The sequence below is a fragment of the Leopardus geoffroyi genome, chromosome X, assembly GCF_018350155.1.
Source record: "Leopardus geoffroyi isolate Oge1 chromosome X, O.geoffroyi_Oge1_pat1.0, whole genome shotgun sequence".
NCBI classification, from domain to species: domain Eukaryota; kingdom Metazoa; phylum Chordata; class Mammalia; order Carnivora; family Felidae; genus Leopardus; species Leopardus geoffroyi.
The window spans coordinates 63,948,595-63,963,321 of NC_059343.1; the positions used below are offsets into that span (position 1 = coordinate 63,948,595).

Sequence of the window (14,727 nt, forward strand, 5' to 3'; positions counted from 1 at the left end):
TTTACCACTGTTAGAGATTGCCAGTTCAAATGTCACAGGAGATTTGGTGTGATTACACTTCTTAGAACCATGTAGTTTCCATGAAATAACAGCAGATCTTGTTTGAATATCAGAAACCTAAAATAAATAACAAAAATTCAAGTGGGACATTTAAAAAATATAATCTTTAATTTATGATATAATCTTTCCTTACATCTTTTTGATGCTAAGAATATTGTTCTCCTCATATTAGGTGCTTAAATACTGTGATTAAACAATGCCATTAATATTATCTTTAATAATGCCATTCTGAATCTTTATGTATAGCTGAAGGAGATTATGAAATTTTAACGAGGTCAAGGCTTCAAATTAACACTTTACTAGAGAAAAATATCAGTGAACTTGCACATTTTAGAGTGAAAATGTAAATTAAAAGGAATGCTTAAATTTTCAGTTTAGTTACTTACTATAGGTTTCTCAATGCTGAAACAGCATGACTTTCCACGTTCTGTTATGCATTCTAAAATAAAACACCCCAAAATAAAATATTACATTGGCAAAAACAAGAGAAAGAAGTTAGATATCTATCATCCAACTACAAATACATCATCACCAGGGGAACTACTAAACACCTAGTAGCAATTTACATTAAAGTTTTAAAAGAAGAGAGCAGTGTAAAGTGTATATTATTAAACAAACTCCAACAAAAGACAGAGTTCCCAATTTAAATGAAATAATGTGAATTACAACTATAAAATAATCTGCAATGTTTCACTGGAAGGAAACTAGAAAAAAATTATGTGGTGTGCATATAAGATACATGACACATTTTGCATGAGGATAGTCATTTCTCCATGATTTAAAAAGGAATCTCAATTGTGGTTTCATTAAGAATTTAGATTTAGGGATACAAAGAAGACAAGAGGAAATGAAAATAGAGAATGGCACCTAAATATTTAAGATGTGCTGAGATTTCTAAACATTAAGATGTTTATTCATTGGCAACAAAACCAAACTCTTGACCTTGCCTTTTTCTGCAGCATTTGATGATGCTTTGTTTTGTTTTCCACCTGGTTTCTGCTTGATGTCTCTACTTCTTGTAGCACTCCATTTCTTTCCATGGCTAGTCTCAACATGAGCACTGACAGTGTTGGAATTGCTGGCAGCATTGGAAGCAGTGAGATCACTGTCAATGGCCAAAGTGCTGGGAGCACTTTCAGAAATGGGAGTGCTGGGAACACTTTTAGAGATGGAAGTGCTGGGAGCACTTTCAGAGATGGGAGTGTTAGAAGCATGGCCAGAAATGGAAGGGCTTGGAGTGCTGTCAATAGGTGATGGTTTGGGAGTGCTGTCAGAAGTGGAAGGCGTGGGGACATAATTAGTGCTGAAAGGGTTTGGAACACTATCAATTGTGGAAGGAAGAGCACTGTCTGTAGTGAGAGTACTAGGCACATGGTCAGTGGAAGAATTGCTAGGAGTATTATCAGCAATGTTAGTGCTTTGAGGGTTGTCAACAGTGTAAGTACTGAGAGTATTGTCAGCAGTGTAAATGTTCTGAGCACTGTTTACAGTGTACATACTTGGGCCGTTGTCCACAGTGAAAGTGCTTGAAGTGTTGTCTACAGTGTAGGCACTTGATGTATTATCAACAGTGTAGGTTTGTGTAGTATTTTCCACAGTGTAGGTGCTTAAGGTATTGTCAACAGTGTAGGTACTTGGAGCATAGTCCACAGTGTAAGTGCTTGGTGTAGGAGGAATACTGGAGAAATCATTGGTTTTGATCACAAACAAAGAGGTGTTGTTAACCATATAGCTATTGTGTACGCCACCTTTACATTCTCCCAGATTTTTCTTCATATGTTCTTCCATTTTAGCAGCCCTTTCATCAAACTGGTTATAATTTGCTCTTCCATGGGAATAAGTTTCTAAAAGAGACAATGGACTACTGTTTAATAATTATAATAATTACCTATCTCAGGGTCTTTTTAATATATTCCTCAAACCAGCAAAAAAACACCGGTAAGCTATGTTTAGCTTTTCAAATTTTCCCTATTTTCCTGTAATACAGATATTAGGTATGTGTGTGTGTGTGTTTCTATAATGTTTTGATATGTATAGAAAGAAAAACATGAGCAAATACAGATAGTGTTTTCCCAGGGAATGTCTCCACTTCCAAATTTTAAGGTTCTAAGATGATTGTAATGTTGACCCTTCAGTGTCTTTTATATTCCCACTGCGTGAAATTAATAATCAAAACATTCTTTTATAAATTTCTGGTATGATTATATTGACCCAATTAGTAAAAATAAATATCATAAATCACGTGTTATATCAAAGTACAAAAAATTTATAGAAAATTATGTTTATGAGCATTTTATCTAAGATAGAAACCAGTACTTATTTTTATCAATCTAATATACATGCATAAATGCAATCATTCCCAAAACTTTCCCAAAGCTGTTAATTTTAACAAACTCAAAATATTTCCTGTTTAAGAAAATTATATACTACCTTGTTGCTCGTGGTATATAAGTGTTGCTGGTGGTGGTAGCGGTGGTGGTGGCAGCGGTGGTGGTGGCAGCTGCTGTGGCATAGGCTCTTGGATGTAAGGTGGTGGAAACTCCCCTTGAGCTGGGGGATGCATAAGTTGAGCACCTTGTGGATATATAGGAGAGGATGGTGTAATGAAGTGTGGTACTTGTTGTATAGGAGCAGGCATGGTTGTGTGATAGTCAATTGTCTGAGGCACAATGATAATTTTGCGAATGCCATTTTCTTCCACCACCTAAGTTGGAAGACAGAACCATATAAACATATTGGAATTAATAAAAGTTGGCATTTTTCTACTAAGTGTTAGATTTATATCCTGTGCTCTTAATTCAGAAAACCTAAGGGATCAAAAAGTAATAATGAAGTGAAACTATATCAAGCAGAAGATAATTCTTTCTTGTCTCCACAACCATAGCTTTCAAAAAGGTAATTTTTTGACAATAGATAATATATTGACATGGTTTAAAACCGTAAAGTATAAAAAACTATATATGAATAAATTCCCTCCTAAACCTTATCTGCTCCCCCAATAGATAATGATTGTTCTTAGTTTCTTATGAATCCTTCCAGAATTTGTCTATACAAGCAAGAATACAGATTGTTATTTTCCTCATTTTTATGGCATAAAAGGTAGCATAATTTGCACTATTACCATTTGTACATTGCTTTTTACACTTAGCAATATATCCTAAAGATCTTTCTATATCAGTACATAGAACTTCTCCACGTTTTTGCACAGCTGCATAGTACTCCGTTATATGGATGTCCTCCATTATACACAGTTCTCCATTAACAAGCACGAGTTGTTTCCAACCTTCTGAGATTACAAAGAATATTGTAATGAATAGTCTTGTACACTTATTATTCCACGTTTGTAAAAAAATCTGTAGGATAAATTCCTCAAAATGGAATTGCTAGGTGAAAAAGTATATGCATTTGTATTTTTGTTAGGTATTGTTGAAATAGATAATTCCATTTAGAATCAAACCATATTGACTTAAGCATGTTTTTGATTTCCACAGTTGTGCAATAGAAACAGACACATTCTCAATTATAAACTTCTGAGGCCATGGAATATCTTGTTAATATCTATAGAAGCCAAACATCCTTTTCTATTTAAGTGCTTAGTAAATATTTGAGGAATTTACAGAAAGTGTCCTTTGTTGTCTAGCATCTGTGAATGAAATACTACTGAACTGAAAATACTAATTTTAGGGACTAAAGCCTACATACTATCAGAAGCCATTACTGCAGCAATTGTAATAGATAATCAAGATTGGTTAAGGTACTCAGAAACAAAAAACAATAGAGGATTAATAAATGTGAAGAGATATAAATTCGTTAGATGAATAAGGAATTATTTACAAGACAATCTAAGGGAGATTTGGTTAAGCATCACTGAAATTGCTTTTTAGCAACGATGATAACAATAAAATGAACAACTAAATAGTATTCCAGAAGTTCTCTTATCATATAGTGACACAAAAATAACTGTTGAATGATGCCTTAATGCTAAATATTAAATTAAAACATACTAGTATACCTGAGACATGTAACCAGGAGGAAGATATATTGGTGGCAAAGTGCCACTTGGTGACATTAGAGGTACATCAGCGGGTCCTAAAAGAGAATTATTATTAATAAACTCTTTAATAACTTTAAACAAAGTCCATTTAACTTTTCACAGTGAAAACTAGCTGCAAACTTTAACAACAGCCAGCCATTTTGAAAGTGCAAGTTGTTTATTTGTAAAGGAGACTAGGTATGAATGTAGATGAATCAATGCAAATTCATCCAAATGATGGAAAATAAAGCACATAATGTGGATTGGGTAAAATTTATATTATAAAAATGTTGGCAAATTTTACTGCTAATAAAAATGAACTATCAGCTTTCCAGTATAATTGTACTTTTACTTATGTATATATTGAGTAATAGTTTTACTCTGAACCATAAAATATATTTCATATAGTGATGTTACATTATAAAATTTAAATTTTAAGCTTTTCAGTGATAATAGTAAAGTGAAATAGTTTTTAGAAAACAGAGTAATATAGAGAAGCACCCAATACTACTCATGTGATACCCTACTTCTATACTAGGTATTCTTACCGTCTTATACATACAATTGCATAGGAACTAAAAATCAGACATAGAATGGAAACTTTCATGAGTCATCATTCTTTTATTTGAAACTATTATAATTAATGTTTAGTTTAAATAATATATGTGGCTTTCAAGTCATAGAATGTCAATTTATTTTTAATAATGGGGAAAATAATAAATATTAGTTTGCAATAAACTTTATATAGCAGCCATGTGGAATCCATTGCTAAATGAGAATGTTTAAAAAATTTTTTGAGACATAACTCTAAAGCACTTCAGGATACAAAATAATGGCATAAGAACAGAAACAGTCATCACAATTTGAAATAATACTAAATCTTATAGTACATAAATATTAATTTCATATTGCTGTGGAATCAATTCTATATGTATATTTATACATATATAGCAAATTAATATGCATATATAAATAATTTACCCCCTTATTGTATATTATTATATTTTGAATATCTAGTATAGTGCTGGAACATGATAGGCACTAAAGAAATATTTGAATGTATGAATGAATCAGCTCTCCGAAGGCCTCATAATAACCTCCAATAAGAGCATAGTCTAAAACTATCGGTGGCCATCAATATATTCCAAATGTGAAATTTTTCAAATGGAATTCTTGATTTAATCTTCAATTAAAAAAAGTATCTTACATGAAGATTTCTAGTAAGACTAGCTCTGTTTGTTCTATTGATACTATGCTCCTGTGAGGACTATATAAATTTAAGAGCATTCCAGGGTCCCTGGGTGGCTCAGTCAGTTAAGCATCCGACTTAGGCTCAGGTCATGATCTCATGGTCCATGAGTTCGAGCCCTGCGTCGAGGTCTGTGCTGACAGCTTAGAGCCTGGAGCCTGCTTCAGATTCTGTGTCCCCCTCTGTCTGCACCTCCCCTGCTCGCACTCTGCCTCTATGTCTCAAAAATAAATACACATTAAATTTAAGAGCATTCCATCTGGCTCCAACAGGAAAGGATACTAATTACTAGTAATCTATTTGCTTTCAAGTAACACAAACCTGATTATACTTTTACTGACCTTGGATATTCTGAATATTCCCATCATCAGACTTGAGGGTGAGGGTCTCCCCAGGGTTAACTTGCACCAATATAATCTAGAAATAAAACATTCTTTGATGACATACTTTTCTGTTAATCTATGAAAAATCATTATTGTAATTCTCAAAAGTTTTATTTAAATTGCAGTTAGTTAACATAAAGTGTAATATTAGTTTTAGCTGTACAATTTAGTTATTCAACACTTGCATACAACACCTAGTGCTAATCACAAGAGTGTACTCCTTAATCCTCATCACCTATTTAACCCATCTCCCCAGGACCCTCCCCTGTGCTAATCACTAGTTGGTTCTCTACAGTTAAGAGTCTATTTCTTGGTTTCTCTTTCTCTTTTTCTTTGCTCATTTGTTTTGTTTCTTAAATTCCACATATGAGTGAAATAATATGGTATTTGTCTTTCTCTGATTGACTTATTTCACCTTAGCATAATGCTCTCTACCTCTGTCCATGTCATTGCAAATGGAAAAACTTCATTATTTTTTATAGCTGAATAATATTCCATTGTATAGACATATCACACCTTATTTATCCATTCATCAGTCAGTGGACATTTGGACTGTTTCCATGATTTGGGTATTGTAGATAATGCTGCTATAAACATCGGAATGCACATATATCTTCAAATTAGTATTTTTATATCCTTTGGATAAATACCTAGCAATGTAATTCGTGGATCATAATGTCGTTCTTTTTTTTTAACTTTTTGAGGAACAAGACAGGGATATCCATTCTCACCATTCTTTTTTAACCCTAGCCTTGGAAATCCTAGCCACAGCAATAAGACAACAGAAAGAAATAAAAGGCATCCAAATCAGCAAAGAAGAATTCAAACATTCACTATTTGTAGATGACATGGTATTCATTATATTCATCTATGTAGATGACATGGTTTTCTATGTAGAAAACCCCCCAAAAATCCATCAAAAAATTCCTAGAACTCATACATAAATTTAGTAAAGTCACACAATACAAAATAAAATCAAAATACAGAAATCTGTTACATTTCTATACACCAGTAATGAAGCAACAGAAAGAGAAATCAAGGAATCAATCACATTACAATTGCACAAAAAAAAAACGTAAGATACCTAGGAATAAGCCTAACCAAAGAGGTAAATGATTTGTGGTCTGAACTCTATAAAACACTGATGAAAGAAACTGAAGATGGCACAAAGAAATGGAAAAACATTCCATGTTCATGGATTGGAAGAACAAATTTGTGTAAATGGCCATACTACCCAAAGCAATCTACACATTTAATTCAATCCCTATCAAAATACCAACAGCATTTTTCACAGAGCTAGAACAAACAATCCTAAATTTGTATGAAACCAGAAAAGACCCTGAGAAGCCAAAGCAACATTGAAAAAGGAAAGCAAAGCTGGAGGCATCACTATTCCAGACTTCAAGGTCTATTACAAAACCAGTGATCAGGACAGTATGGTACTGGCACAAAAACAGTCACATAGATCAATAGAACAGAATAGAAAGCCCAGAAAGAAACCTACATCTATATTGTAAATTAATCCTTGGCGAAGCAGGAAAGAATATCCAATGCAAAAATGGCTCTTCAACAAATGGTGTTGGGAAAACTGGACAGCAACGTGAAAAAGAATGAAACTGGACCACTTTCTTACACTGTACACACACATAAATTCAAAATGGATGAAAGACCTAAATGTGATGAAGCCATCAAAATCCTAGAGAAGAATATGGACAGCAACCTCCTTGACATTAGCCACACAGCAACTTACTTGATATATCTCCTGAGGCAAGGGAAACAAAAGCAAAAATAAACTATTGGGGCCTCATGAAGATAAAAAGCTTCTGTACAGCAAAGGAAACAATCAACAGAACTAAAAGACAACCTATGGAATGGCAGAAGATATTTGCAAATGATGTATCTGATCAAGGGTTAGTATCCAAAATGTATAAAGAACTTATAAAACTCAACACTCAAAAAACAAATAATTCAGTTAAAAAATTGGCAGGAAAAGACATATCATATGTTTTCACTCATATGTGGATCTTGAGAAACTTAACAGAAGACCATGGGGGAAGGGAAGGGGAAAAAATAGTTACAAACAGAGAGGGAGGGAGGCAAACCATAAAGAGACTCTTAAATACAGAGAACAAACTGAGGGTTCATGGGGGTGGGGAGAGGGGAAAGCAGGTGATGGGCACTGGGGAGGGCACTTGTTAGAATGAGCACTGGGTGTTGTATGTAAGCCAGTTTGACAATAAATTATGTTAAAAAAAAATGGGCAGGAGACATGAATAGACATTTTCCCAAAGAAGACATCTAGATTGCCAACAGACACATGAAAAGATGCTCAACATCATTCATCATCAGGGAAATACAAATCAAAACTGCAATGAGTTATCACCTCACACCTGTTAGAATGGCTAAAATTAACAACACACACAAAAAACAGGTGTTGGTGAGGATATGGAGAAAGTGGAACTCTCTTCCACTGTTGGTGGGAATGCAAACTGGTGCAGCCACTCTGGAAAACAGTATGGAGGTTCATTATTTTCATTTTGAGAAATATTCAGGCTCACTAATTATTGAAGTTTTGAAGTGCTCAAGAAGAAGAGTACAATTGGATCAATGGGGACTTAGGAGAAATTCAATATCCCTAAGTAATGGGTCCTTTCCAACCCAAATGAAACTTAATAAAGTCATAGAAAATAGGTGCATTGACATGGAAAGACCAACACCCACTCTCCAGTAAAAAACCCTGCAAAAAAAGAAAAACAGAAAACAAAATTTGTCTGATGGTAAAATTCAGACATACTTGTTGTATCCAGTATTGTGGACAAGAAGGCCATCTTGTATATCTCTTGGGATGAGTCATCATTTGTGAATAATTTGTAGTATACTGTGTTCCAACAGTGGTGTCCAGATGATAATTCTCCATCTAGTAAGAAAGGACTTTTAATTTCAATATGGTCATTTTTATCTCAGTTCCTTTTGATATGGTGATGTCAAGCCAATGTATAAGCCAGAAGTACAATATTTACTTTTTTTGAATTCCAAAGAAAAGTTAAGTGATCTTTTCACATTGTGTATGTAGATAAGACTTTTCTTGAATAGATTTAAAAAATTATTTTATATTTTATTTTAGAGGGAGAGAGAGAGAGAGTCCCAAGCAGGCGCCACACCCAGGGAGGAGCCCAGTGCAGGGTTTGATCCCACGACCTCAGGATTGTGACATGAGCTGAAATCAAGAGTCAGAAGCTCAACTGACTCAGCCACCCATGTGCCCCTTGAATAGGTTACTTTAAATGAATAAATGTTAGGGGCCCCTGGGTGGCTCAGTGGGTTAAGTGTCTGACTTCAGCTCATGATATTGCAGTTCATGGTTCTGAGCCCTATGTCGGGCTCTGTGCTGACAGTTCAGAGCCTGGAGCCTGCTTCGGATTCTTGTCTCCTTCTCTCTCTGCCCCTCTCCCACTCACGCCCTGTCTCTGTCTCTCTCTTTAAAAAATAAACATTAAAAAAATTTAAGTGAATAAATGTCAAATGTAAACCATACTCTTTCTTTCTTGAAACCAGTACTGTAGGTAGAAGTCATTGCAGCTCAAAATGTTACTTTTAAATATTAGAAAGTTGAACTCACAGCTGTGAATGAGTATGAAAAAAGTTTAGTCTGCTTTAGAGTCATGTTTTTAAATTTCTTAAAATATTTATTCATTTTGAGAGAGAGACACACACAGACCATGGGTGGGGAGAGTGGCAGAGAGAGAGGAAGACACAGAAACCAAAGCAGGCTCCAGGTTCTGAGCTGTCAGTACAGAGCCCGATGTGGGGCTCGAACTTGTGAACCGCGATATCATGACCTGAGCTGAAGTTGGATGCTTAACCGACTGAGCCACCCAGGTGCCCTAGAGTCATATTTTTAAACTATTCTTCAGAAGATACTGTCTGTGGATAGTATAAACTTTCAACACCAGGAGTTTTGAGCTGATCAAGGGAGACTGAAAAAACAGCTAAAGCAACCTAAAAAGAGGTTATATGTGGCCTAAGGTAATGTTAAATGTCTCTAAAAGGATTTTAAAAGGCCTACAAGTAAGATTAATCAATGTTGGTGAAAAGACTGGAAACTTGTGAACTAAATGACCAAACATAAAAATGACACACTTTTTCTAAATAAAATCCAATACTGGATTCAAGAAAAAATTGTCCAGTTATAATGAAAAATTAAGCAAAACTATCCTTACCTGTTGCATGGAGTCCCCATTGATAACTGGAACTATAGGAGGTATTTCAGTAAGAGTAGGTGCAAGTCCATGTTCAGCCATGTCTAAAAAGATTGACTTTTACAGTAAGTGATGTTTCTAAAAGTGAAAGATTAAACAAATTAAGTCAAAGTAGTGATTTTAAATGACAAAACCTGATGAAATAGCCCTTAGCAAAGCCATTTTAGATAACTTTTCTCTCCGAAAATATTTACTTAACTGATATTGTTTTATGGAAACATTTCAAAATAATCATTGATTTTCACAAATAAAAATATATGAAATATAGAGTGCAGAGATTTGTTCACTCTTCACTCATGAAAACAAGTGAAGATAGCTCTATTTCACAGTGTGAAGAATGGTTTAGTTAAGTCATTCGTCATTTGATTGACTCAGATCAAGTTCGGTTAATTTCCAATCTATGATGTTAACGGTCAAATAAGACTTTATATGGATTAGAAGGCTGTAAGAATTAACTAGATCCTATTAAAAAGGATAGGAACATAGCTATTTACCTTAACTTAGATACTAAAACCAAATATCTTAAGCATAATGCAAAGCTTCAAACCCAAACCTTTAAACTTAAAATACTTTCCAGATTCAAATGCTTCATGTGTAGATGGCTACAAGTGATAAAATATGGTAGATTAGTCCAGATTCTTGATTCCATAAACACTTGGACAAAAATCAGAAAGAAAAATATGATTCTTTTGAAGGTGGAGAAAGAGGCTACTCAAGAGAGAACCTCTTGGAGCTAGGCAAGTCTTCCAAATGAAGTGTACTGTTGTGTTTCACAAATCCTTGGTAACACTGATTTAAAAGAATGTTCACTGTGTCATAATTCTAGTCACTACTTACATCATTTCCTTACCAAGTTTTTTATACAGTATTAGGATACTTTTTGCTTGGAAATACAACTTTTTATAAATGAGAGACTCTTATTTTTTTTGAAAGGAAAAGTGTTGGGATTCATAAAGAAGCAGGGGGCATATCCAGCAGGAAAATGTGTATGTCCTTCTAGGATATAGATATAGGGAATAGCTATGGACTTAATGTTCTTTTTAGATTACTCAACAGTGGAAAGCACTTTAGGCTAACTTAAATCTCTCTTGTATTACCACAAAATTTGTTTCACTTATGGCAAAAGTCACTGTTCTCCAGTTCATTCTAATGACTTGATTGATCAAGATTTGAAACAACTTACAATGACATTTTTAAAATAGAGACTATGGCAATAAACTCTTTGCATGTGTATGTGTATATATACCCTCCCATCCCTTAACCTATTCATTTTCATCAGAATTTCCAATAATTGGTGCACATGATATGTCATATTAATAGAGTTTGCTACTTCATCTCTTTATCTTTTCTATAGTTGGGCACCAAAAGATCTAGAATTAATTTAATCATTGATTCAATCTTGGGTGACATCCATACATCAACAGATTCAAAATGGACAGTCTGAGGTAGATAACTATACTTGAGTAAAAATTGAGAAGGGAGTTTTAATTGTTTTGAAACTAAAATTAGTTGGTATATTCCTTAACATATAAATGTCTTGGAAATTCCTATTAACAAGTTAAAATTATATGTAATTAAGTGTCCAATTTAGAGAAATTGTTTTTAGTATTTAAGTTTTACAGGTTAAATGATGTTGGTTTAAAAAATTTTTTAAGTATATTATTTATTGTTAGAGAGATCAAGCTAGTGGGTGAGTGGCAGAGAGAGCGGGAGAAAGAAAATCCCAAGCAGGCTCTGCCCTGACAGTGTTGAGCCTGTTGCCAGGCTCAAACTCATGAACTGTGAGATCATGACCTGAGTTGAAACAAAGAGTCAGATGCTTAACCAACTGAGCCACCCAGGCACCCCAAATGATGTTTATTATATGAGGAATCAAATTTTGTTTTAACACTTGGATAACATTTTATTCCATCCCTTTATGTTTTCATTACTCTATCATTTTAAGGGTTAAATGATAAATTCATGTTTAGATCTTTAATTTCTACCAATGTTACAAAAATTATTTTATAAGAACAATCAAAATTTAAGGTAAGAATGATATCACAATTAGTTTTTCATGAGGATAGATTTATCCCTTTTAGTATATATAATATATTGAATAATCAAAATTCAGAACTATAGAACTTTGTCATTTTTATAGACATATCAGTATTATTAAAGAAAAAGTTGGGAGTTAAGATGGCAGAGTAATAAGGAGACCCTAGGCATGTCTCATCCCTCAAACAAATTAGATCAACATGAAACCATTTTGAACACCTAGGAAATCAATCTGAGGATTAACAGAACAATCTGTATAATTTGAGGGAGAGAATGTAGCAGGTACGTTGTGTAGACAGGTGAATTGGGGAAGAGAAGAGCTGTGACTCCACAGAGGGAAGGGAGCCCTTTTCATGGAGAGGAGAAAGAGCAGGAGAGAGAGCAACATATTGGGTTTGCACAAGAAAGCACCCTGAAAGCAAGTAGAGAGAAAATGAAAACACATGCAGGGGACTACACAAGAAAACTGTTCCCAAAAGACAGGGCTTCAATACTGCCAGTTTTTTATAAACAGCAGAGCACAGAGTCTGAAGTTTCAGAGATCAGTGCCTGGTGGTGTTCTGATGAGGATGCAGGGCAGAATCCTGGGAGCGAAGAGTGTGGTCTGAGGATTCCCTAGGTCACATTTGGAGAAGTGGTTCCCCTGCGTGGAATGCATTTGGTAGAGGTGATATGGCCTCTCCATGGGCAAAAGACCCAGCAGGTAACATCAGGCTGCCCCATTCACCTGAATAGGAACAAGGACAGAGGCTGAGGGCAGAAAACACTGCACCAGCTGTGTGTTGTGATTTACCATCAATTCTGAGCTGCTGTCACTGCACGGTTGCACAACCATTTCCTGTGGCAAGCCAGCATCAACCACAGTGCTGCGAGACTGCCTCATCCCCAACAAGAGGATCACTGAGTATCTAAACCTCAGAAGTCTCTGAAGGGTGGGGTTTTGAAACACTGCTGCACCTGAGATAAAACTCTAGAGGGAGGCGCTGCCTGGTAGGTGGACAGCTCTGAGCTAATGGAAGCAGGAGACACAGGAGCATTGACTGATGCTGTGTGAGTGTGAGAACATCCGGCTCTGGAGAATAGAGAGCAGGGCAAGGCCATTTTCACCATTAGCCCAACAAGGATTGACCCCAGTGATCTAAACAATGCCAAGTGTAGCCGTTACAACAAGTCCTGCTCTCTGCACCCTAAAGGCACATCTCCACTAGGGTAAATTGACTGGAAAAACAGAGCAGCAAGCTCTTACCCAGAAGACCAGCACAAATCCCTTCTACGTGCTTAGTCTACTATACATAGTGCTACAATGTTTCAGCTCTAGGAAAAACTGGATCTAGGTTTATATAGGTTTTTTTCTTTGTTCATTTGTTCATTTTGTTGTTGCTTCTGTTTTTGTTTATGTTGTTGTCATTGTTGTTTTCATTTGTTTCTTGGATACAGAAAGATCAAAATTTTTAATTTAATTTTATTATTTTATGATATTTTAATTTTTAATTTTTTTAATTTTTAATTTTTCTCTCCTTTTCTCTTTCTCTTTTTTTCTATCAAGTTTCATTTAGCAAGTAGACCAAAACACATGTAGGATCTAGATTCCTTTATTTGATTTAAAAAATTGTTATTATTATTTTTTATTTAAATCCAAGTTGGTTAACATATAGTGTAATGGTTTCAGGGATAGAATTTAGTGATTCACCACTTACGTATAACACCTAGTGCTCTTCCCAACAAGTGACCTCCTTAATGCCCATCACCTATTTAGCTCATCCCCTGACCAAACACCCTGCCAGCAACCCTCAGTTTATTTTCTGTATTTAGAGTGTTTTATGGTTTCTATATCTCTCTCTGGTTTTATCTTATTTTTGCTTCTCTTCCCACATGTTCACCTGTTTTGTTTCTTAAATTCCACATATGAGTTAAATAATATGATATTTATCTTTCTCTGGCTTATTTTGCTTACCATAATAAACTCTAGTTCCATCCAAGTTGTTGCAAATGTCAACATTTCATTCTTTTTGATTGCCAAGTAATATTCTATTTTTTTTTTTAATTTTTTTTTTCAACGTTTATTTATTTTTGGGACAGAGAGAGACAGAGCATGAACGGGGGAGGGGCAGAGAGAGAGGGAGACACAGAATCGGAAACAGGCTCCAGGCTCTGAGCCATCAGCCCAGAGCCCGACGCGGGGCTCGAACTCACGGACCGCGAGATCGTGACCTGGCTGAAGTCGGACGCTTAACCGACTGCGCCACCCAGGCGCCCCTATTCTATTTTATATATATATATAATATATATATATATATATGTATATATATATATTATATATATATATATATAATCTTCTTTATCCATTCATCAGTTGGACATTTGGGTTCTTTCCATACTTTGGCTATTGTTGATAGTGCTGCTACAAACATTGGGGTGGATGTGCCCCTTTGAATCAGCATATTTGTATCTGTGGATAAGTACCTTGTAGTGAAATTTCTGGGTCATAGGGTAGTTGTATTTTTAATTTTTTAAGGAACCTCAACACTGTATTCCAGAGTGGCTGCACAAGTTTGCATTCCCACCAGCACTGCAAAAGTGTACCTCTTTCTCCACATCCTTACCAACATCTGCCATTGCCTGAGTTGTTAATTTTAGCTATTCTGAAAGGTGTGAGGTGGTATCTCATTGGGGTTTTGATTTTGTATTTCCCTGATTATGCGTGAT

The 14,727-nt window shown here is 35.1% G+C and overlaps 1 protein-coding gene across 1 annotated transcript in view; it reads right to left on the reverse strand.

The window, feature by feature from the left end:
• Window positions 1–14,727, reverse strand: part of LOC123594382 (fibronectin type III domain containing protein 3C1-like) — a 51,693-nt gene that overhangs the window by 35,583 nt on the left and 1,383 nt on the right. Inside the window, exons 2-7 of the mRNA XM_045471161.1 lie at window positions 9,946–10,028; window positions 5,684–5,759; window positions 4,073–4,149; window positions 2,491–2,764; window positions 1,003–1,904; window positions 6–117 (exon numbers count right to left, since the gene is read on the reverse strand). Of these exons, the coding sequence (XP_045327117.1) occupies window positions 6–117; window positions 1,003–1,904; window positions 2,491–2,764; window positions 4,073–4,149; window positions 5,684–5,759; window positions 9,946–10,028 (1,524 nt within the window). The remainder of the gene's footprint in view (window positions 1–5; window positions 118–1,002; window positions 1,905–2,490; window positions 2,765–4,072; window positions 4,150–5,683; window positions 5,760–9,945; window positions 10,029–14,727) is intronic.